This window comes from Microcaecilia unicolor, chromosome 5, assembly GCF_901765095.1.
Source record: "Microcaecilia unicolor chromosome 5, aMicUni1.1, whole genome shotgun sequence".
NCBI lineage: Eukaryota > Metazoa > Chordata > Amphibia > Gymnophiona > Siphonopidae > Microcaecilia > Microcaecilia unicolor.
This window is the reverse complement of record NC_044035.1, coordinates 84573228-84598110: the sequence shown is the minus strand read 5'-3', so window position 1 is coordinate 84598110 and position 24883 is coordinate 84573228. Positions and strand designations below refer to the sequence as shown.

At 41.3% G+C, this 24883-nt stretch overlaps 1 protein-coding gene across 2 annotated transcripts in view; it reads right to left on the bottom strand.

The window, feature by feature from the left end:
- The window catches only part of ANKRD22 (ankyrin repeat domain 22), a 44462-nt gene that overhangs the window by 6996 nt on the left and 12583 nt on the right, over positions 1 to 24883 (bottom strand). Inside the window, exons 2-5 of one of the 2 annotated variants that reach the window (XM_030203072.1) lie at positions 21336 to 21527; positions 18919 to 19026; positions 15046 to 15123; positions 3757 to 3855 (exon numbers count right to left, since the gene is read on the bottom strand). In XM_030203072.1, coding sequence (XP_030058932.1) covers positions 3757 to 3855; positions 15046 to 15123; positions 18919 to 19026; positions 21336 to 21527 — 477 coding nt within the window. The remainder of the gene's footprint in view (positions 1 to 3756; positions 3856 to 15045; positions 15124 to 18918; positions 19027 to 21335; positions 21528 to 24883) is intronic. The other variant, XM_030203073.1, reaches the window with a different exon arrangement.

Here is a 24883-nt window from a genome sequence, read left to right as displayed (position 1 = left end):
AGTCACCAGACCTTAATCCCATTGAAAACTTATGGAGGGAGCTGAAGCTGCGAGTTGCCAAGCGACAGCCCAGAACTCTTAATGATTTAGAGATGATCTGCAAAGAGGAGTGGACCAAAATTCCTCCTGACATGTGTGCAAACCTCATCATCAACTACAGAAGACGTCTGACCGCTGTGCTTGCCAACAAGGGTTTTGCCACCAAGTATTAGGTCTTGTTTGCCAGAGGGATTAAATACTTATTTCCCTCTGCAGAATGCAAATACATTCATATACTTTCCACAATGTGATTTTCCAGATTTAATTTGTGATGTGCTATCTCTCACTGTTACCAATAACCTACCCTTCAATTATGGGCTGCTCATGTCTTTGTCAGTGGGCAAACTTACAAAATCAGCAAGGGATCAAATACTTATTTCCCCCACTGTACATATAGGTGACACCTTCAGGCAAAAGGGCTATTATACAGTTGTGAACAGTAGGTTTTTGGTGGGTTTTGTAGGGCTCCCCTTGCAATATAAAGGGGTAAGGGTGAGATGTGTACCTGGGACCTTTTATGTGAAGTCCACTGCACTGCCCCACTGCTCTGCTGGCATGTCTGTGTGGCCAGTCTACTAAGAATGCTGGCTGCTGCTACATCCAAATGGCTTGATTTTGTGCGTTTTTCACTCGGACATTTTTTTTTTTTTTCAAAAATGTCACAAATGAAAAACGCACTGAGCACAAAGTCTAGGAAATGGCCATTTTCGTAACAAAAAGATGTTTTCAGGTTCTAAAATAGCCATGTTCACCACTTGATTTTTGGATGTTTTCAGGAAAACGCCCAAAATTGGATTGAGACATTATTTCGAAAATGCCCCGCTTTGTGAACTGTTAGTTTTTGATTATGTATGTTTACTTGTAAGCTGCCTAGATTTGTAGATGAGCAGGGTATATGAGATTTTTTAAATAAATAAATACAAATCTGGTAAAAAAAAAAAGAAAAAAAAGATGATATATAAAATGGTCATTTGATATACTGCCTTTCTGTGGTACATTACATTTATTATATGCAGGTACTTTCTCTGTCCATAGTCAGCTCACAAACCAAGGCATTCTTTTACTAAGGTGCATTATAAGTACATGCTAACAAATGAGTGTGCATTAAGTGCTGTGCAACCCACAGGTATACAATAGGCTGTGTGGCATGTAGCATGCATGAAATCTGTTAGCGTACCTTAGTAAAAGAATCCCTAAGTTTTGTGTCTGGGGGAATGGAGGGCACTGACTAATTCTTATTTTATTTATACGTTTTTTTTCCTTCTTTTTTTTTTTTTTGATACTGCACAGCTTTTCTGACCCCTGATGCAAAGGTTTATCCAAACATTTTCTTAAGGACTGTAATGTTTTAGTAAAATATTGGGGTCAATATTCAAAGTGATTTAAGTGAGTTAAATCGCTTGTTCAGGGCTATTCGCTGATATTCAGTGTCACTTAACCGGTTTGTACCTCTGAATATCAGCAATGACAGCTGAACTGAAAGTCGGCTATTTTGTAGGTGGTCTGGGGCGGAGTTAGCACTTATGTAACTCAGTGCCAATATTCAACATTAAGGGGCCCTTTTACTAAGGCATGCCAAAAAATGGCCTATGCTGGTATAAGCACTTGTTTTGAACGTGCACAGGTCCATTTTTCAGCGCACCTGCAAAAAAGGCCTTTTTTGTGGCTGAAAATGGACTTGCAGCAAAATTAAAACCAGCGCACATCCATTTTCATCATGAGACCTTACGGCTACCTATTGACGTAGCGGTAAGGTCTCACACATTAACCGGGTGGCAATCGTCAGTACGCATACACTATTGATTACTGCCGGGTAAGCGCCACACGCTAGAAAATTTCTACCATGTGATTTGGACATGCTTTCTCCAATTAGTTTTAAACATTCTACCTATTAGTTTCATGAAGTGCCCCTTTGTATTATTTGAAGAAGTAAATAACTGTTCCCAACTAATCTGTTCCACACAATTCATGACTTTATAAACTTCTATTATATCCACTCTATCATCTTTTCTTCAAGTTGAGGAGCTGTAACCTGTTTAGCTTTTCATCAAATGGGAGATATTCCAATCCCTTTATAATTTTTGTTGCATTTCTCTGAACTTGTTCTAGTTCTTATATATCAGTGGCCCAGCAATGGGGGAAAAAAGCATTTCCATGTATTCTCAAAATGAATTTTTTTCAACACCAGGATAGACAAGTGACCCAAACTTTCTGATCTTAATTGTCAGCTAGGAGAATATATTTTTAACACCAAAGAAAAGTAAAATGCAGATTAATTTTTCAAAATATTATAAATAAGCAATAACACTTTAAATATAATTCTCTCATTGATCGGTAACCAATATAATTATTTAAGAACAGGGGTAAATATGTTGGAAAAGAGAACAGCCAGAAACTCATGGTAGACAGTTCTAAATAGAATGAGTTTCAAGAATCTAATCAATACTAAACTTTGCATGACGGATCTAAATCTTCCAGAGGAATGCAATCCTTCAATTTATTAACAGCCATACTTTTGACACTACATATCTGTTTTTTAAACAGATATGAGTCCAGAATTACTCCCAAAGTATGTACAAAGTATGAATGTATCTTGAAGTTTTAGGATAGCACTATCAATCGACCTATCAAAAGTGAAGAAAAATGATATCATCAGCATACATTCTATAATGTACAATAAGGGCCCTGCTTAGTAACCCTTGCTATAGGTGCGCTAGCATTTTTAGCACGCACTAACGCTAGAGAGACCCATAGGAATATATGGGTGTCTCTACCATTTAGTGCATGCTAATTTTAGCACACAATAAAAACGCTAGTGCGCCTTAGTAAACAGGGCCTAGAGACTTCAGTTTATGACACAAGGGAACAAAAAATGTTAAATAAGACAACAGAAAGTGAAGAACCTTGCAGAACACCTGCAACTAAATATCTCAAGCCAGAGATCTGATCCATAATTCAAAATTCTTGTTTCCTTCTTCCCAGAAAGGAACTGAACCTATCCAACATGGTTTCTGAAAGCCCACAAGACTTTAAGCAGTGAAGTAAGATGGGATGATTTATGATATCAAACACCGCAGAAATATCCAACATAGCAGTGGTCTTTACCCTGCCACATAACATCAGTTGTAGAAAGCAATAATGATTCTGTACTGTGGGCTCTTCAGAAACAATACTGGAAAGTGTCACGAAGTTCTGCATTTAAAAAAATATATCATCCATCTGTGACAAAACAACCCTTTCAATAATTTTGGCAAATATCGGAAAAATAGAAACTTGCCTGTAATTAGTAGGTTTCAAAAGATCTAGAGAAGTTTTTTTTTTTTCAAGAGAATTCTTAGAGTTGCCATTTTTAATGAATCAGGTAATTTACCTGTTTAAAAAAGACAAATCAGCAATGGCTGTTACAGCCAGACCTATGGTTGAACCCATTGTCTGAAGAGTATATGGAGAAAATAGACTACCAGATGAATTAACTGGCCTTGTTCAGCTACCTTCCTCATCACCATTTTTATTTCTGATTCACCTTCCCACTTTCCATGTTCAAGGCGAAGTAACATCTTACTTCACTGCCAACCTCAGGCACTCAGGTCTTATGGTAGTGTTTATCACAGATTTCAGATCATTCATCAGGTCTCCCCTCTCCTCCTGACTCTCTTTTGTAAGTTATGTGCTTATCTGATTCCTTTCTTTAGCTGGATTATCATTCTGTAGGCTTACCAAATTCTTTAGTGAGGGGTCAGCATGGGCTTCAAGAAGAATAGAAATGATTCCTTGGTTCTTCATTTTACAGGCATAATGAAGAGCAGTGTTACCATACTATAATTAAAAAAAAACTGAAAATAAATACATGCATTTTTGTCATCTGTTTTCAGTACATTTTTTAAATGAATAATCTCTTTTACTATTTCTGGCAGCAAGCAGATAATTTAATTTGGCCTTCAAAAAGTTGAGATTCAAGCATTTCAAAAGAGGTTTAATACAAAGGTTTCATTTTGATGGATGCTAGTATTAATTATTTTAGTGGGGACCTAACAACATGGTATTTTTTTTTTGTTGTTCAGATGACTACAACAGTAATAATATATCACCAAATAAGCATAACTATCAACAGCCTGCCAGAACTGGTACTGGCTAAGAGATCAATTATCTCTGTGCAAGGTTTCTAATGAATAAACAAAAACTCAGTATAGTAATCTGTACCAGGAAACAAATTCTGATCATGTGTAATTAGAACAATGGGGTATCTGAAGGCTGTTTAAATAAGTACTGCCACTGAAGTCTTTTTAGTCCATTCCTTTTTCTTACTGCTCTCATTAAGTCTTACAAGAAGCCTGAAGGTGCAGACTTTTCAATCAATCAATCAGATCTATTTATTAAGATGTTTTAATGTGTATTGTGTTGATATTGTAGGTAGCATACTATCTACCTCTATAACGTTATGCCAAGAGAAACTCAAGTGTTGTTCTCCCAGCGTGTGTCTGCCTTAGCTTCACTTATTTTAATTTATTTTACCTGGACCTCAATGCATCCACCCTTGGCACTTCACCTTTAAGGCGGACAAGCCCTTTCATTACAAAAGGACGCCAAAGTTATCAATGGAGCTGATCCTATCACAGGTCCTTTTTTTCTTTTTTACCCCGACCGGTAGTTCAGATACCAATGTAAAAAAACTATCTGTTTGAAAGTATCTGCTTTCTGTTTCCTTGATTTGAGATTTAAGATGGAGGCACGATCAATTTTAGCCTTGTAAGCAGCAAGAGAGATGAGCTCACCCCTTAATGCCGCTTTAAAAGCTTCCCAAATTGTAATCATATGAAGAGTAGAAGAGGAATTATTATTGAAAAAGTCTTTGATAAAAGCTTTTAATTTTGAAGAAATATCTTCTTCAGCAAGGAGGTTTAAAGGAAGTCGCCATAGTGGGGACCGTCTAGTATGGAGGGAGGACCAATTCAAAACTGGTGAGACCGGTGCATGATCAGAGACAATAATTGGAGAAATAGTGGAAGCAAGTACTGACTCAATGAGAAAGAAATAGGCACACTTGTTAAGGGGGGGCCACACACAACCGGGCTGAAGGCCAGCGAAGACTGAGAAGAAAGGGAGGGTACAGGGGGGATGGGCCAGCTAGTGAGTAGAGGTAGGAGCAGAGGGGGCAACAAAGGATTAACAAGGTAAAGGAGGGATAAGAAGAGGAGGAGGAAGAGAGCAGGAGCAGGAGCGAGGGACAGGAAGGGCACAGGGAAATCATTTTCAAATTAGGAGGCAGGAGAAGAGCAGCAGCTTCTGAATTTTTACAGGCACATGTGTTTTGTATCCGCCCCGGGTAGCCTTGGTCGACCTCGGCAGAGCTCGTGCAGGGTACAGGCAAGAAAGCTCTTCCAGCAAAGCAAGATATTCCAGCGAATTGAAAAACATCTTACGGTATGTGGGCTGTTATTTTTGCTGCTGAAATACGCGGGAGCTCTTGGCCCCCATTTAGCTTTTCTCCTGCCATGTACACGCGATAAAGGGCAGTGGTGGGCGTCCAACTCCGGATCCGCCTGTTCATGGTTTGGGCGTCCTTGAATGGGGACGCCTATCTCTATCTCCGAGGTACTTGGGCATCCCCACAGTTAAGGGCAGTGAAGTATGTGGGCACTTGTGGGGGGGCGCCCACCTCCCGAGGTACTTAGTCATCCTCAAGTTAGAAGGCGGTGGGGTATGGCAGTGTCCTCGCGGGACACAAGAGCACTTAACAGCGCTCATTTCAGCCGGTTACGGCGTGCTTCGAGGAAGTTGCCCATCATGAAGGCAGTTTGGCATTTGGGCGCCCTCGCGGTATAGGGCAGTTAAGAGCACTCAACAGCGTTTGTTTCATCCGATTAGGGCAGTTTTCCATCACAAGTGGAATTTTGGGCGTCCGTGCAGTACAGCACAAGCAGGGCTGCACACATGCAGTGTTCGGTCACCCAATAGGGTTGATCTGAAGGATGGACAGCCATCCCGTGCAGGGAGTTTAAGGACGTCTAACATTGGCGTGCATTTTAGCAGATTGGTAGGGATGATCTGAAGGATGGACGGCCATCCCGGGTAGGGAGTTTAAGGACGTCTAACATCGCCGGGCATTTTAGCAGATTTGGTCGGCTAAAAATAAAATAAAAACAATATGGCAGCGGCCATTTTAACCTGCACACCACTGGGGTCAGCCATTTTGGCAAAGGGCCACACCCATGATGCACGGCTCACCCTATTTTAAACAACCTCTTGTGGAGAATAGAGGAGTAGCCCTGTGGTTACAGCAGCAGACCGCAGGTTCATTTCCCACTGCAGCTAAAAAAACCCCCCCAAAAAACAGGTACAGCTTTTAATGTCAAAGTTTTAAGGGGACTGTGCATTAGAAGGGTTCTGCATTATGCTGTATTCAGGATATGTGTGCCTTAGTCTCTCCATTGCAGCAATGCCGTCACAGCTTACCAAGAAGACTACAGTCTCGGCCACAGCGGCCAAGCGGTCGGCGAATGCCACTGTGTCCAAGAAGCTGAATAATGCAACCCCAGCGTGCAGAAGCAACAGGGGAGCTGCGACCGGAGCTGTGACACCACAGGGACAACCAGCGTCGGACCTCGACGCTCTGATGGTAGAGCTGAGGAAGTAGATTGAGCAGCACGGTGTTTCCTCTGTCATGCACCAGCTGCAGTCGATGGGGTCGGGGGCACCAGCGGAGGACCCATGCAATAACAGCCATACTGCCAGTACCTGCATGTGGTAACTCCACAGACGACACCTCACTCACACCAGCACAAGGTCGTGAAACTTCATTAGTAGAGGTCATTAGAACTGCAGTGCAGGAGTATGAAGCCAGATGACTAGACCCCATTGCTCCAGGACAGTCTACGGTGGAGGCAGCAGTTAGTCCCCCTGACTCCACGTTGAGGGTACCCGGCCCGGGAACCATTCAGATTGAACGGGAGGGGGTATTTCACCCCAGGAGCGATGCACTGAGCGGCGTTTTCACCCTGTCCACTTGCGTCTCTAAGGCGATGAAGGAAAAAATTTGGAAGAAGGAGTTCATTGACATATTTTATTTTCCCTCCTTATACGGGAGCTGGATGAGGAGGTTAGCACTGTCACTGATAGATTAAATTCTCTGTTAGAACGTGATAGGAAATCCAAGATATTCAGGTCCCTCACGAACTGGATATCAGCGTTTCACATATTTATGACGGTGGTAATGGAGAAAGAGCAAGAAATGGGCTCGTACATGGTACGGTATATGGACTCTATTATTAGAGCACATAAGAGATACGGGGGATGGACATGGCTTAACTGTGACATTAAATTCTGGAGAAGCATGGCAGATAACCCCTCAATCGCATGGAAGCATAGAGTCATAGACTTATGGTTAGACGAGATGTCGGCCCATAGACCTTTTCTACAGGACAAAGGCTTTAATCAGCCAGATGGCATGGTACAGCGGCACTGGCAGCCCTTTCAGGCAACACAGTCAGGGCAGAAGCAGTATGTATAACAAGCAGGAAAGAGGCTCTGCAGGCAATATAACAATGAACATTGCACTTGGCACCCGTGTAAGTTCTGACACGCATGCTCAGTGTGTGGGGGCGGACATACTGCTGTACAATGCTGGCTTCCTAAAGACAGGAGGCAGCAAACAACTCAAGCAGGGCACGGTCCTGAGGGGAAGAGCTCCCACTCCCATCAGGCTTGAGGCCATGCGACGATGGTTAGCCCGGTCCCGGACAGAAAGGGTGCTGAGGCTGTAGCCGCAGGTTTTCAATCAGGTTACGTGATTCAATACACAGGTCCGCTGCCCCTGTCACTTCACTGCCCCAGGAATGCAACCTCCATTCACACACATCACCAAGTAACTAAGGACAAGATAACCAAGGAACTGCAGCTGGGTAGAATAGCGGGGCCATTCTTGAACCCCCCATTCTCAGCAATGATAAGTGTCCCCAATAGGCGTCATACCGAAGAAGGAGCCGGGGAAGTTTAGGCTCATTTCTCCAATATAGCATCCTTCATTACATTTTTTACACTGAATGATATATACCACATTGGAAGATGAGCAAGTGAAAGATCCCTTTATGTTGAATATCTTTCAGTGTAAAAAATGTAACTAAGGATGCTATATTGGAGAAACAGGCCAGATGCTTAAGACAAGATTCAATTTACATAGACATCACATGAACAATACAGCCAGTAGGGCCCCCACCCCGGTGGGACAGCACTTCACAGAACCAGGACACTGTACCAGTGATTTCACAGTGAGAATACTGAAAGGTAACTTTAAAACCATACAAGAACGTAAGACCTTTGAAGTCAGAATGATTGAATATTTTAACACCCAACAGAAAGGACTTAACAAGGACCTGGGGTTCCTAGCCCATTATAAACCATAAAACTGTATGTCTCTGTTGATCACCCTCCCCTCCCCTCACCTACCCACACCCATCCTGTTAGAATATCAATGATATGCTATGATGTCCCCATGCATACCTCCGACCCACCCCCATGCTCCCACCCTGTCAGACTGTCATAGTAATGCTTGAATGTTTTCACTTTTATACACTGTCAGCTAGCACATTTGCTTATTTCCGATCTGACGAAGAAGGGCAACCTTCGAAAGCTAATCAAGAAATGTATTAAGTTATGTCCAATAAAAAAGGTATCATCTTATCCATGTTTTATTTTGTTTGATTTCTATTGAAACAATATTGGAACACCATGTTTCCTTCCTAGTGAAGGAGAATCTATGGAGGATGAAATCCAATTACACTGTCTAATAAATGGTAAAGTAGAGGCACAATGGGTCTCCTGTAAGAAAATTATCTGAGGTTTATATTCACTTGTCGACTGCTGCAACATTGGCTATGCAGGGTTGCCTAGCAATCTCCTTAAATGATTACAAACAGTTCAAAATACTGCTAACTCCTCTCACATGCTAACTGTTATGACCAGTGTGTTTTTTCTAGCAAAAAAGGTGCTGGTACTCAAATGCTAGGCTACCCTTCAGGGGTGGGGTGATCACTGAGGGACTCACCCCACAATGGCCAGGTCCCCTGCAACCAGTTACTGAATCTATCACAAGACAGAATTGATGTAGAGCCTTAGCTCTATCATTAAAACTTGGGGTCCATGGGTCAATTTTAGCAGGCAATGGAAAAGGTGACAGTACTCAGTACTCCCAAGTACCCCCTCAAAAAAAAAAAACCCTGCTTATGACCATGTTTAGTCTCTCCTAGCACAGCACCACTGGCTTCCTATTTCTTTTCATGTTCAGCATAAAATTTTCATGCTGACTCATAAGGTCCTTCATTCTGGGATCCCTGTATGCTACGTTCTACCTTTAAACATTGACTCTCAGTGTCTTCAATCTATTGCTCCTGCCTTGAGTCCACCCGCCTCTTTGCTTTCTTCTAAGATGCCTCCTCCCTCTGGAACTCTTTCTGCATATCTCTGTTCTTAGCAATCCTACTAGAAATTCAGACCCACCCTCAAAACACATTTATATTCCCTGGTGTTCCCAGGGACCAAGTGAAACCAGATTGACCAGCTGATAGCTCTGTGGCCTCTCTTACCTTCTTCTTCTTCTTCCCTTCCTACTCCTTTCTCCTGATATATGTTATGTAGTTCCTTTCCTTTTTTGTTTATTTCAATTGTAAACCGCTTCAATTGTTGTTTGAAAGGCGGTATAATCAAGCGCTCACTAGGCTAAAGTAAGATTGTTCAAGCCTTATTGTGTAAGGATTGCCTCCATAGGCACAGAATGGAGGAAAGTCTTTTCTCAGATTTTAAATGTTTTAAAAAATGTTATATGTAAAAGCTCTTTGTCCTTACAGTTACTGGTTTCTGCCATTAGAGGGAGCACAGAGATTACTGCAGGAAAGTTTGGAGCCTAGATAATAAAGGGTCCTTTACTAAATTGCGTTAGGTACTTAAGCGTACCTAATGCAGCAAAAAAAAAAAAAAAAAAAAAGATAATACGGGACATGTATGTAAAGCCTGCAAGTAAACGGTACCCACAAACTTTACACATATACGGCCTAATAGATGCAGAAATTTGTGTGTGTGTGTGTGCAATTTAATTGAATAACAAGCCAATTAATGCCAAACAATGGCACTATCAATGACACTATCTCAGTTAGACTACTGTAACGTGGCATACATAAGGTGTAAGGAAAGCACAATAAAATCACTACAAACCATCCAAAACAGAGCAGCTAGACTCATTTTCAAAAAGTCAAAATATGAAAAAGTTATCCCACTACTCAAATCACTACACTGGCTGCCAATCAAAGCAAGACTAATCTTTAAAGCCAGCACCCTCATTTTAAAAATACTGTTCGGAATGACAACGGAATACGTGCAAGAAATGATAGAACTATCACCAAGAAACGCAAGTCCAGAAACCAGAAGTTACCTTCTTCACCAACCCAATTGCAGAAACATAATGTACAGAACCACCAACACAGCAGGATTCAGCTACCTGGGATCAAAATTGTGGAACTTGTTACCAAAAGCCATAAGAAGCATCTATAACTATCTTCAGTTCAGAAAAGAACTCAAAACACACCTTTTCAAAAATTTCTACAGCTAACCATACAAGTCTCACATGTCCTCTTAAGAAGCCCCGTTGAACTGAAACTTGCTTTTGGATAATACAGAGATACAAGAATGCATAAATAAATAAAAATAAATAAATAATTGGGCACTAATCAATTATTGGTGCTAATTGGCATTAATTAAAGTTGATGCACACATTTTTAGACATTGGGAATTTACGTGCAGATCTGACAAGGGAGCACAGTTATAGGAGGGGCATGGGTGGATTAGGGGCGAACCTGAAACATGTACATTTTTAAAGAATGAGTGAGAACTGCACGTAATTTAGGCACAAGAATTTGCACTTAGTGTAAATCCTCACACCTAAAATTGAGTGCTGATCCCGGAGCCAAATGCTCTTCTATAAACAATGCCTAACTAAGCACCATTTATAGAATAGCGTTTAGCTTGAAATTTTATCAGTGTCACATATAGAATTTTGGCCATATGCTTTAAAAGTTGTCCTATTACATTCTCTGTCAACACCATCTCTTTACCAAGCTGTAATTGTAATGTATGCTGAAATGTCCTGGCATATACAAATAACCGCTCTCTGAACAAACCCAGAGAAGAACTACACACACACACATGGCTCAGGGCAGTGCCAGGCAAGTGTGCGTGTCGACAGGACCCCGCGCAGCCCAAGGACGCCGCTTGCATTGAGGTAGGGGACATGACAGAATGAAACTATTAACATTTTTATCCCAACAATTTTATTGCTCTACAATTCAATCTACTTTGCTTTTAGTAAAACTAAATTTTGAAAATGATTATGACTCATCAGGGTGCGCATTAATCCACCACAGCTAAAAAGATGTTCAACAACTGCACTATCAGAAAGTGGATTATTCAGTCTGATAAAAAGTTCCTTCAAATTAGACCAGGCTGCAATATTACTGATGTCTTTTAACTGGGTCTGCAGGTCAAAAGGAATCTCTGTCTGAAACACTTGATTTCCTTATAGCAAAGAATGCTTTATCATCTGCATTAGTAGTAGTACTAATTATTACTTGCATCTTCATTATCATTGTTATTCTGTCCAATTACAGAGAAGGATTTCACAAAGTTGAAGTCATTGTCTGTTCTTGTCCAATGTTTCGTCTGATGACAAACTGACAAACTGAAAAGTTTCCATACATATGATATTCTTGCAAGAACTGATGCAAGAATATCATATGTATGGAAACTTTTCAGTCTTAAGGCCAGACAAAAAGACTATCAATCCAGTGGACAGTCACGCCAATGTAAAATTTTCCAGCAGTCTGTTGTGATAGACATATGGGTCTGTTCACCAAGAACTACAATCAGTTTCAGCTTCATCTCCACTTCAAAGTGACGAAACTCATCACTGTTTGACTGGAGACTAGTAACCAGTTTAACAAACACAGCCAACTCTACTGTTCTCATTGGCTGTATTCACTGAACACCAACACTTAAGATGAGATGATCCACTGTTTGTGTGATGAGGTTTGCAGTTGCAAAATCCTGTTCCGGGTTTTGCTGTTTCATGTGGTTTACTGAGGAATCATTATTTAGGTCTCTCTGCCACTTTTACTTTTAACTGCAAGTATCAGAAGTACCTAGGTAAAAGTAGTAAAAATTGGTAAAATTACTACTTTGGTAAAAGTAACAAAATGTTCCTGTACTTCTTTACAAGTAAAAGTAACAAAACTTTTACTTAAGTACACTAACTAGTTACATTTACTTAGTTACTATATAATATTGGCAGTGGCGTACCAAGGGGGGGGCGGTCTGCCCTGGGTGCACGCTGCTGGGGGGGGTGATGCGTGCCTGTCTGCTCCGCTGGTTCCCTGCTCTCTCTGCCCCGGAACAGGTTACTTCCTGTTCCAGGGCAGAGGGAGCAGGGAGCCAGCGGAGCCGACGGGCGCGTGGCTGCTCCTAGCAGCCAAGAAGACACCTGGGGGGGGGGTGTTGATGCGCCGAGGGGGGTGTTTGATGCGCCGGGGGAGGTGTGTGTCATGCTGCACCCTGGGGGGATGGACGGCGCTGCATCCGGGGGGGGGGGGGGGTGCACAGCGGTGATCCGCCCCGGGTGGCAGCCGACCCAGGATTGCCACTGAATACTGGCTACAAGATTGAGGTATTTAGAACTGGAGCCCACTTGCAGATTGTTGCAGCAATGAAGGGTCGCTCAGATCCTACGACAAGTAAGACTCTTGTAAGTTAATTTCAGGCTGGGAAATGTTCAAGACAAAATATACTAGTAATTCTTTAAGTGAAAACTGTAAACTACTAAACAAATGGAGGCTAGTATCATATAATTCCTCCTGGTAGTGTAGAGACCCTAAGGCTCTGACCCATAAGGAATTAGAGAGACTTCTAGTGGTTCTACTAGAGAACTTTGAGGAGCTGGCTCTCCTAACCAGTGACTGACAATTGTAGGAAAAGATACCCCTTGGAGAGAAACTCTGCTGGTGTACATATACCCAGCCCAGTAAGAGTTCCTTTCTTTCTAGCTTCTGCTTCCCTGGCTATTACACCATTACACTAAGGGAAGAGAGTCTGGCTATCTCAGGCAGTGCTATCTGAAGAAAGGAGGAATGGAAAGCAGTACTAGAGCTGATTAAGCTGCTGAACATTCACCAGGTAGAAATAAGAACTGAGAACCAACTCAGCACCATATCCTTCCAAGGAGGAGGAAAGAAATGCTGAATAATCCTGCATGAGAACAGGAGAGGGATAGATGACAGTCCCTGAAGATTTACAAGGATAAAGAAATCCAGCAGCAGAGCTCTGATTCGGGGGTGGGGGTGGGAGATACATGTATTAAGGATTCAACGGTCAATATTTAACTGGTGCAGGTCACATTTTTAAAATGTTGATCATCACTGGCTAAATTAGCTTTGAATATTCAGTGCCGGGCTATGTACGGGCACCAGCATTGAATATCAGGGCCTGTCTGGACTGAAGCTAGCAGCTGGAACTTATGTGAGTCCTGGCTAATATTCATCCAGGACCTGCATAAGATGAGTCTCGGCTGAATATAAACAGAGTCCACATATCCCCACCCCTCCCCTCAAGCACTAGAGGTTATAGTGGCCATTTTCTCTTAGGAACTGCAAAGAGCAGAAGCGAATAGGGTTTGCTCTTGCCCCAAGGACTGCTAGACCTTCCGAGCTGGTAGATAGGCCCAGAGTGGGAGAGAGGGGTGATGAGCTTCAGGCCACAGCTCACAGCTAAGTGGATGTCGACCAATATTCAGTGCTAGCACTCGCAGAGCTAACTGGGAAAAGTTAGGACTGCTATTTATGCATTCTTACATGCCAAGATAGCTTTGTGAGCACTGGCACTGAAAATTGCTAACCCCCACATAACTCCCAGCTCTTCTCCAACTCTGCCCTCTGTAATGTGATGAAAATGATAAAGGGGATGGGAATGACTTCCCTATGAGGAAAGGCTAAAGCGGCTAAGACTCTTCAGCTTGGAGAAAAGACGGCTGAGGGGAGATATGATAGAGGTCTATAAAATAATGAGTGGAGTGGAATGGGTAGACATGAATCGCTTGTTTACTCTTTCCAAAAATACTAGGACTAGGGGGAAAGCAATGAAGCTAGAAAGTAGTAAATTTAAAATGAATCAAAGAAAATATTTCTTTACTCAACATGTAATTAAACTCTGGAATTCGTTGCCAGAGAATGTAGTAAAAGCAGTTAGCTTAGCGGGGTTTAAAAAAGGTTTGGGTGGCTTTCTAAAGGAAAAATCCAAAGACCATTATTAAAATGGACTTGGGGAAAATCCACTGCTTATTTCTAGAATAAGCACCGTAAAATGTATTGTACTGTTTTGGGATCTTGCCAGGTATTTGTGACCTGGATTGGCCACTGTTGGAAACAAGATGCTGGGCCTGATGGACCTTCGGTCTGTCCCAGTATGGCAATACGTATGCTCCTTTCCTGCCCACTTTCAACATGGCTGCTTGGTGCCAATATTCAGCGACACTGCCTGGTTAAGTGTCCCTATCTGAAGCCGGCCTGCAGAGCACAATTTAAGTGGACAGGAGCCTCTCCAACCCATTTAAGTCACTTTGAATATTGGGAGCTCAGTAACTAAAGGCTCGGAGAGCCCTGAAGAAATTTATGAGACTAAAAATGTTGGAAACTATTTTTTCTACTTTACGCCTGTATATAGTTGATATTAAGCTTTGTACCATTTTTGCCTAAAGACTCCCAAGCAAAGTAAAATCCTTTTTTGTAAACACAAATTGTGGCCTGGACTGATTTATTTTGTGAAAAGAGGAGGAATGAATGGATTTTGTGAAAACTGGTCTCAGCCCTGACCTTCATACAAATCTTAAATGTTTTGTAAAAGCACCCCCCTCCCCCAGCTATCTGGGCATGAAAGGGTTAGTGTAATTTTAAAGAACCATAAGCCAAAAGTACTTACATAATCTGTAGCATTGACATCAGTACCTGCTTGAAGTAACATTCTGATTATTTTTTCATTCTGCTTACTCTTTGATATCTGTGGAAAAGCATAATGTGAAACACAAGTGAAAGTGGTCTCTAGCAGATATGATGACATGCTTTTTAAATAAGTCCCATCCAGTTTTAAATATTATTACCAGATATATTGAAAATTAAGCCTTCAAGAGGTGTATAGTCAAGGCTGGAAATGGCCAGTAGACAATTTGTTTTATTTATTTAATATTTATTAATTTTTAAAGAATCCAACCATTAAATCAAGACTCAACTAAATCAAAAGAGGAAAAGTAGTTAACAAGATGTATGTAAATCTCATACATGAGCAAAGAGAACATCCTTGTATAACTATTTTTAAAAAAAAGGTAAAATGGGAGATGGGCATCACCAAAGAAAAGAAAAACCAAAACGCCCACCAACTACAGTGTATTTTGCAAGCCTGAGACAGTGCTGTGACTCTGCCACTGACATCATCAGCCAGGACATTTAATTGCTGGAGCTGCCTGATGGTGGCTCACGTAAAGTGCGAGCAGAAGGCAAAGTGCCCCTTAGTCCCTTGGAGAACCTCGAATTATTGTAGTGACCTTTGGATGAGTTAAGTTGGGAAGGGGTTTATTGATTGAATATGTGTTTTATACAGTGTGTTCCTTCTAGCAAAAAAGGTGCCGGTACTCAAATGCTAGGCCACCCTTCAGGATTGGGGTGATCACTGAGAGACCCACCCCATAATAGCCAGGCCCCCTGCAACCAGTCACAGAATCTATGACAAGACAGAATTGGTGTGTAGAGCCTGAGCTCTATCATTAAAACTTGGGGTCCATGGATCAATTTCAACAGACAATGGAAAAGGTGCCGGTACTCAGTACCCCCAAGTACCCCCTCAAAAAAAGCCCTGGTTTTTTATCTATTCTAGTAGTGCAAGGCAGACGGCATTATGGGGATTTGGGCAGCTTGTGGAAAAGAGTGCAGAGGGAAAGAGTTTAGTCTCAGTAAAATTGAAAGAAGGGATTAAGGTGGGGGTGTGTTGCGCTGGGATTGATAATGGATTGAAGGTTGCTTTAATTAATGCTAGATCTGTTTGTAATAAGGTGCAAGTTTTGTATGATTTGCTTTTGATGTTTTATGTACTACTGAGAGTTGGTTGCTCAATTCTGATCTTGCCACTGTTTCTCAGTTAACTCCACCTGCATATGTTGCTATTTCTTGTTTACGAGGTATGGGGGTAGGGGAAGTGGGGTTTTGGTGGTTTTTAAATCTATCTTTAAAGTAGCAGCATTGTAAAGATTTTGTTATTCCTGCTTCTATGGAGTGTTTGCTTTTGAAATCATCTGCCCACTGAGGATTTCAGCTTCTCATTTATCAGCATGGATTGAGGCAGTCACGACTGCTGGTTTGTTGCCTCAGAATATTTTGATTCTAGGTGATTTCAATATACATGTGGATCAGCTTGCATCTGATTTGATAGTTTGGGATTTTATTTTTTTTGATGTCATGCTTGGGTTGGCAGAAATTTGTGTCCATCCTTACGCATGAAAGGGGACATATTTTGGATCTGTTTTTTTGTCACTCAGATTTATTTAGTGGATGGAGTTCTATAATGGGTGATTTGGGGCCTAAGTCTTTGATTGAGGCTGTGGAATGGTGGCATGAGTCTTTGGAATTAGTCATGGATAATTTGGCTCCTATTCAAATGTGTAACAGCTATTGTGCCATCTATATTGACTCTTTGTATTAAATACTGTATAATTCTCTCAAATTTTATTCAACACATTGCTACTGCTATCATGTTAAAACTTTTAACACATACCAACATCACTACATATTCTTGCAACCACTCACACCTACAAACAACATAACAAATTACGTATACTAATACAAATCTCAGTCCATATTCCTCATAGTCGCTGCAAGATGATAAAGTCTATAGTTCCTCCGTTGCAGAGAAATAATTGTTTGTAAAGTGTATTTCACGCTGACCTTTTACTTAATATTCCCATGTATCAATGCTCAATAAAACTATAATTCTCCACCAGGATAGTAGATACTTGCAAGCGTTACTGCTGTTTCCATATTCCATAAAGGACAAGAGGACCATGCGACCATGCTGTAAGAACAAGAACCAACATGGAGCCAGCAGTTTTCGGTAAAGTGATGAAGAGAGAGTCACATGGTCCTCTTGTCCTTTATGGAATATGGAAATAGCAGTAACACTTGCAAGTATCTACGATCCATTCTCTGACCTTTGCAGTGGTTGGTCCCTGTTTATGGAATGCTCTTCCTCTTTCTTTATGGCAGGTTTCTTCCTATGTTTTGTTTAGAAACCAATTAAAGGCTTTTTTGTTTTGTAGAGCTGTTGGTGGGTCTGTCTAAGGGTTGGGTTGTTTGTAGGGTATGAAGAATATGTGTTTTGTTGTTATTGTATGACATTACTGGTTTGTTTGTTTTATTGTAACCCGCTCAGAAGTTTGGATGGGCGGGCTACTGTTAAATAAATAAATAAAAAGGAAAACAAGCAGAAACATTTGCCACAATTATTTCTACAGCTTACACGCAGATATCTCCGATACTGGGAAAAGAGTGAACTAGGGAGCGTAATGTAAGATAAATTCCAGGAACCCTTTTACCAACTGTATAATAAAAAGATGAAAGGTTATAATAATCTGACACAAGACACCATGACCACTAGGTATATGAGCGAATTGCCACCTTATCTTACCATACATCTGTGATCCAGATAAAAACAAGAACAAGTATTCCAGCAACCTCTATTTTGCATATTTCATAAGTTCTTTTACTTAAAGTCTCTTATAGCTTTATAGCTTCGTACTGTTTTGAACACTTGCCATTCTGGTTATCTGTAAGATCCTGCATAGTCATTAAAACCCTTTAAATCTGATTTACCAGTCACTTAATCTTTCATTGTCTCAGGTAGAAATTTAAACTCCCTACCACCACCCTGTTATACAGCCACACTAGAGGCAGCCAGTGCGGTAATGCTGACACAGCCCATTCAACGTGAATGGGCTATGTCGGTATTGCCTCATGGCTTTGTAAAAGGTGTGTGGTTGGGGGGGGGGGGGGGGGTAGATTGTAAGCCCTCTGGGAATAAGGAAATGCCTACTGTACCTGAATGTAACTCACCTTGAACTGCAACTGAAAAAAGATATGAGTTAAATCCCCCAAATCCTTTCCCTTTCATAAATATGGAAAAACAACAGGAAATTTTGTTCCAAATAATATTCTGGAGTCTGTGTGTGTGTTGTTTTTTTTTTTTTTTTTGGGGGGGGGGAGGGGGATTTGGGAGGGGAAGCTTTAGAAGAATTTCTGCCTCAATCTAATTTCCATGATTAAAGTATTGTTATTATTTTTCCTTTAAAAGTCATATATTTACATAATAAATATATATTTTAAACTATTTGATCTGTATAAGCAAAGCAGCACATGATTAGAAAACTGATGAACCACATTTTAATAATAGACCGAGCTGAGCCCAGGGCAGGGCCGCGACTGAGACCGCAGCCACCCCCTCCACTCGGGCTGCAGCTGCCACCGCCGCCCTCTCCCAACTCAGGCCGCCTCCACCCCCCACCCCCTACCTTCCTGCTCCTGCTCTTCCCTCAGTCTGTCGCTCTCATGCTCTTGTGTGCTGGGACGGGGTTATTGCAATCATCTGGGTCCCGACATACAGGAGCAGGAGACAGACAGACACTGGCACTGGACCCCTCTTGGAGGCTGGGCCTGGGGAATCTTGCCCCCCCTCTCAGCGACCCTGACCTGGTACAGTATTTCCACACTCACTGCTCCATTTTATCTGCTTTCTAACACATGCTACACTTACCATGATAAGGTATCCAATTAGCATAACTGGCATTAGGATGATAATCAACAGGTAGTCAAGGAAGGTAAACCTTCTTCTTACAGCATAATGTAAACATGTTCTTTCTTTCTGTAATTTAAGAAAAAGAACATTTGCATTAATATTTAGAAGGGTTATTTCCCAGGGCCAGTGCTTCCATCACCTGACTAGGTAGTTGCCTATAGTGCTGAAATTCTGGAGGTAGTAAAAAGATAGTGGGCAGTGGGCAGGTAGTTTAAATAACCTCCTCCTTCATACTCCAGCATTTCCCTCAGTGGCCTGGTCTCCAGGGTTGCTAGGTAGGAGGGCATTTATTAGCATAGTTTCCCCTGCTCTACTGGGTCAGTCTCGCAACATGAACCATGAAATCCCATAATCTCGTGGCTCATATTGTGAGACTGGCCCCATGTGCCAGAGGAATCTGATATGACATTAAGCACAGTGAATGAGAGCTAGGAGAACCATTTGAGTAGGGCATCCAGGGGACAGAGAGGTAATTTAAACTACATGTCCCACTGTGCACTACCTTTTTGCCATATCCAGAATCTTGAGGTGCTGAGAGATAGGTTGTGGCTGTGGCAAGGGTAGAAAAGGTTTGCTTAGGGCAGTGTTTCCCAAACCTAGTCCTGGTCATAGATTTGCATGCAGTGGAGGCAATGCATACAAATCTCTCATGAATATTCATTGTGGATATCCTGAAAACATGACTGGCTGTGGTGCCTCCAGGCCCAGGTTTGGGAACCACTGGCTTAGGGTGTCCAGAAGCCTTGCGCCAGCTCTGTTTTTAACCATTTGAACTCATACCATATGACTTGACATTATGGGGGAAGTTTTCAAGCTGCATCGGGGCCTTAAGTGGTGGTATTTGCCCCTTAATGTGACTGAAAGGGCTCTAACACTGCTTTTCATGCCCTACTATGGTGACAGATCACCAAGGGTTACATAGTAATGAGATGCAAAACATGCAAATGCATGTAAAGCAGCTCATTACTTCATATGAATCAGAATGTAACTTGCATTGTGCATTATTCCCTGGATTCTATATATGGTGCCTAGAGTTATGAGCAGAAATCGACACGCATAACAGATTCATGCATGTAACGAGCCAATCAGTGCCGATAATTGGGTGTTAACAAGCAATTATCGGGGCCTGCTTGAATAGATAAGCTTTAAGGTGTTTTCTGAATGTAACAACATGAGTAGCTACTTGCAATTCTTCTGTATGAGAGTTCCATGAAGTGTGGGCTAACCACCACAAACCTCCAGGAGTGGTGGCTGGTCTAAATGTATAATCTGAAACAATGGAATGTATAATAGACAACAAACTTGGGGTTTGGTATATGAAGCTATATTTGAAAATCATAAACCAAAAAACATATCATATACATCCAGTACAGAGGTTTTCAATCCAGTGCTTGAGATACACTCAGTCAGGTTTTCAGTATATTCACCGTGGATATGCATGAGTTAAAATTTGCATGCACTGTAGAAAGTCACCCTCCAGTGAACACAATATCTTAAAAGATTTACGCGATCAATAAATGGAATACCAGAACATTCGCAAAATTTGAATTTAACTGATTTTCTTGAAAGGTCTGAAATTTCAGATCGAGTTACATTGCTTGTTACTTTTTCACTGGAGTCGGATAAAAACTTGGTATTGCGTACTTATTTCCAGAAAATGAATGCTATCTTTATGGAAGCTAAAATCCAGATCTTCCCAGATGTAGCGAAAGAAACTCAAATCAGGAGGAAAAAAATTGATGGTTTTCAAACCAAAAATTCTTTCACTTGGTGGAACTTTTCTTGTTAAGTTTCCTTGTAAATGTATGATTTCTCTGCATGGAGTTAATTACCTCTTTTCCTGTCCCAAAAGACTACAAGAATTCATTACTGCTAGAGAGAATGTGAAAGATACCCCTGAAATGGTATCTTCCAGTTGAATGTACTGTCTAGGTTGCATGATCCTAAAATCCTTCTGGTCAATGCGATGTATTATATAATGTTTATTTCTGACATGTATTTAATACTTGGAGCTTCTTTCCTATTCTTGGATCCTCTCATTGTGGACAAATTATTTTGAATTTTTCTTTTCTTATTAGATTTACCGTATTACATTGAATATTGTGAATTCTTAAAGCATTTTCATATCATCTTTATGTAATTTTGTGAAAATTAATAAAAGATTAAATAAAAAAAAAAAATGTGCATGCACTATTTCTTGCATATTCGTTGTGGGTATCTTGAAAACCTGACTGATAGGATTCCCGAGAACTGTATTGAAAATCATCGACTTAGTAACATGCCAAGTTATTTTCAATAATATTTTCATGAATCATAAATAGTTGCATCTTACTGTTATATATTTATTTCTGTTGGCTGTCATGCTATAATCTCACCTTGTTTCTGATGTTCACATCAGCCTTCCTGTCCAACAAGTAACGGATGATTCTAATGTGTCCTTGTCTGCAAGCACAGATAAGAGGGGTATCCCCACCAAAGCTGTCCTGAATGTTTAAATTATTCTTGTCCCGCTCCACCAGCATCTCAACTTCATTTAAGTCATTAAAGTATGAAGCCTGGCAGATAGGCTAAATTTTTAACAAGAAAGAAAAAATTATGTTCACGTTATGGGCGTAAAGTCTTATTGAAATGAATTCAAGCAATTTGCATCTCTTCAAAACATTCTACAGCTAATCACAAAGATATTGTCACCTTCCTTTCAAATCTACCTCTTCAAAAACTATATGAATAAATATCACCAAAACTCTACAATTGAACACAAAAGCTACCGCTACCTTTTCTACTTCAAATTCAAAAACTCTATGAATAAGCACACGAACTATAGATGCCCTCTAAACTTTGCACAACATTATTGCAATTCCACCAAAATGTAAGTCATTTTGAACCAAAACTTGTTTTTGGATAATAGTGGGATACAAGAGTGCATAAATAAATTGTACACATGAAGTGTAGAATCACTCTGAGAATTGTGTGTTGATAGAAGGCTAGGCAGGGGAGAAGAGGCAAATGGATGTAGGGCTATAAGGTATGGTTGAGGCCTGGGACAGATAATAAGAGTGAATCAGTACAGAGGGCAAATCACTCTGGGGTAAATCCTGACCATTCAAGACTTAGGGCCCTGTTTACTATGCTGCATTATAGGCATGTTAGTGTTTTTAATGCACATTAACCATGTACGTACGTTAACTGTGTACGTGCCTACAATATCCCTATAGGCAACTACATGCCTTAGTAAAGAGGGACCTTAGCTATTACCTGTACACTCTTCTGATTTTCATCACCTCAATCTGATTCAGATCTATGGGCTTCCAGATTAATCAGAACTAGCCTCTAGCAGGATTATAGACGTCATTCATACCTACTAGCGGTTACCCTTTCCCCCACTTTTCCTTGGCCTGGAGCCTCACACTGTGGCTGTCCCTGGAATTGGTATCAATGATGTAAATTCTTCTCAAGCAGTCCTGCCTGTGTAGAGGGAGGGGGCACTTACATTTGCAACCAAATCTTCTAAGGTAGACTTCCCTACTCTGAAGACCCTTTCAAACATTGCTGCCTGGGGGCCCTTAATTTCAGTGTTTGCTTCATCCTGCTTTTTATGTATCCAACTAGTTGTTATTGTGGGTTGGCTGAGATGCCTTCTTACCATTTCCTCCCTACCCCACAACCTCCCCCTCCCCCACCACAAACCCCCTAACCTCAGCAATTTTGAATAATACTTTCCAAGCAGGGTTGGTAAAGAGTATACAGGACATTTCTAGGCTGACAAGCTTCTTAATCTGGTCCAGGCTACTGTCTCACCCTACATGTTGCAATGTCAACACGGTTTCTATACATGAGCTTGTTGGCATGCTTTTTCAACATCCAAGGCAGCAGCACACTTGATAGCATCACAGACTAGCAGGAGGGAGGGTCTCATTGAACTTCTTCAATCCCCTGGAAGAGGGTCCAATAAAGTCTAACAATGAAGCTGTGATGACACTTTTCCTAGAGCTACCAAGTTACTCAGTTGAAAGATGCAGATTGTTGGCTAGTGCTGGATTTTTGACAACCTATTCTAATGTATCCTGGAACTTAGTGGCTCTGCCTTTCCCCAGTAAGCTGCTGAGCCTGGGAGCTCTGGTCAGCTGTCTCACACCACTGCTCCCACTTCCCCGCTTAAAAGGAGGCAGCAGCCCCTATACAATCAAATTTAAACACTTCTGTGAACCTGAATATTACATAAAAACCTTGCAAAAACAAAGCAAGAGACATGGTTTTTGCCTGGTACAGTGTTTTCATCTGTAGTTGTCCTGTTGTTCATAGGGTGAGAATAGTCCAGGAGATGCTATATAAACAAAAGAAAACACTGTACACTTAGAAAATGGAGATGAAGCAGCGAAAATTGACCAGTCATAACAGTTGAAGGTCTAGCTGGCACAGTGGAGGCAAACACCGCAAAGCTTAAGCTGGTGTGACAAGTAAAAGCATTCTAAACTGCTGGGGTATCATTAAGTAAAACATCCTTTTTGGTGATTCCCAAATATTAGTATATGAGGGATAAAAATCAAACAAAACAAGAAGGGCAAAAAGTATAAGTCAAAGTCCTTGTTTTAGTCCTTTGATATGACTAGGATTCCCTTCAAGGTATGCTCCTCTCTTCGCCATACTTCTCTGTTCCTCAGGGTCCCATGCTGGATACCCCAGAATCCTTTCAGATGTCTCTGTAAGGTATACTCAACTAAATCTTCTGTTCCACAATACTGTCAGTGTCCAATGCCATGGACTTTTAAAGAAAAATCCTACAAGGAAGGGCAAACTGGGGAACTCACTTTTCTACTCAAGAGAGTGAAAAAACAGGAATTCCTTTCAGCAAAAATCTTTAAAATGTCATTTGTGCTCAAGATAGACCAGGAAGACTACTCTCTCACACCCTGGGACTAGATTTCTCAGTGGATCTGCGATGCACTCTCTGGATATGTTATGCCCTATTCTCAAGCATCAGGATTCATATTGCAGGCATGCACGTTCTTCAACAAAATCCCTGTTTCCATGACCGTCCTGTAGTGGCTTTGCAGCATGGAAGAACTATAGGGGAAATGATTAAATTTAAATCTAGGAGAAATAGTGACTGAAATGACCGCTACACATAGTTGTTGTGGAGCTTCTCAATGGTGCCAGCTTACAATGGAAGGTAACTGCTGGACTGATCCTCATACATCTTTATACAATTTATGCGAGTAGGAATACTAATTGTACTACAAGAAATGTCATTTATATCATACAATGTCCTTGTGATAAAATATATGTCAGCAGGAGCAGCAGACCAATAAAGATTCATTTAACAAAACATAAATCTAAAATATCAGTTCATGTTGAAGATACACCATTGGTGAAGCATTGGTTAATGTTAGGCCATTCAATAGCTGATTTACATTGGTGAATTATTGACTCAGCAGTCAGTGGGTGGGAGGGTGGCAATCATGAGCAAAATTTTAATTACAAGGAACAAAATTGGATTTTATTTAGATTCAGTTGAACCTAATGGCCTGAGGGGCCCTTTTTCTAAGCCATGTAGGCGCTTAAGTGCACCCAACACATGCCAATTTGGAACTACTGCCCGGCTACCATGTGGCCCATGCGGTAATTCATTTTTGGCGCGTGTTCACTCACGTGCGCTAGAAAATATATTTTATTTTCTGGTGCATGGTGAAAATCGGGCGGTAACTCTGACTTGACATGTGTAGGCAATTACCACATGGTTCACCCGAGAGACCTTACTGCTAAGTCAATGGCTGGTGGTAAGGTCGAGGCACAAAATGGACACGCGCCAATTTTTACTTGCTGCATGTCAAACCTGGTAAGCGGGGTAAGCACCGCAGGGGGATGCCTGCCTTCAAGGGCACCGCTGCAGCGCTGCACCGCCATACCGCGCCGCCCTTGGTGC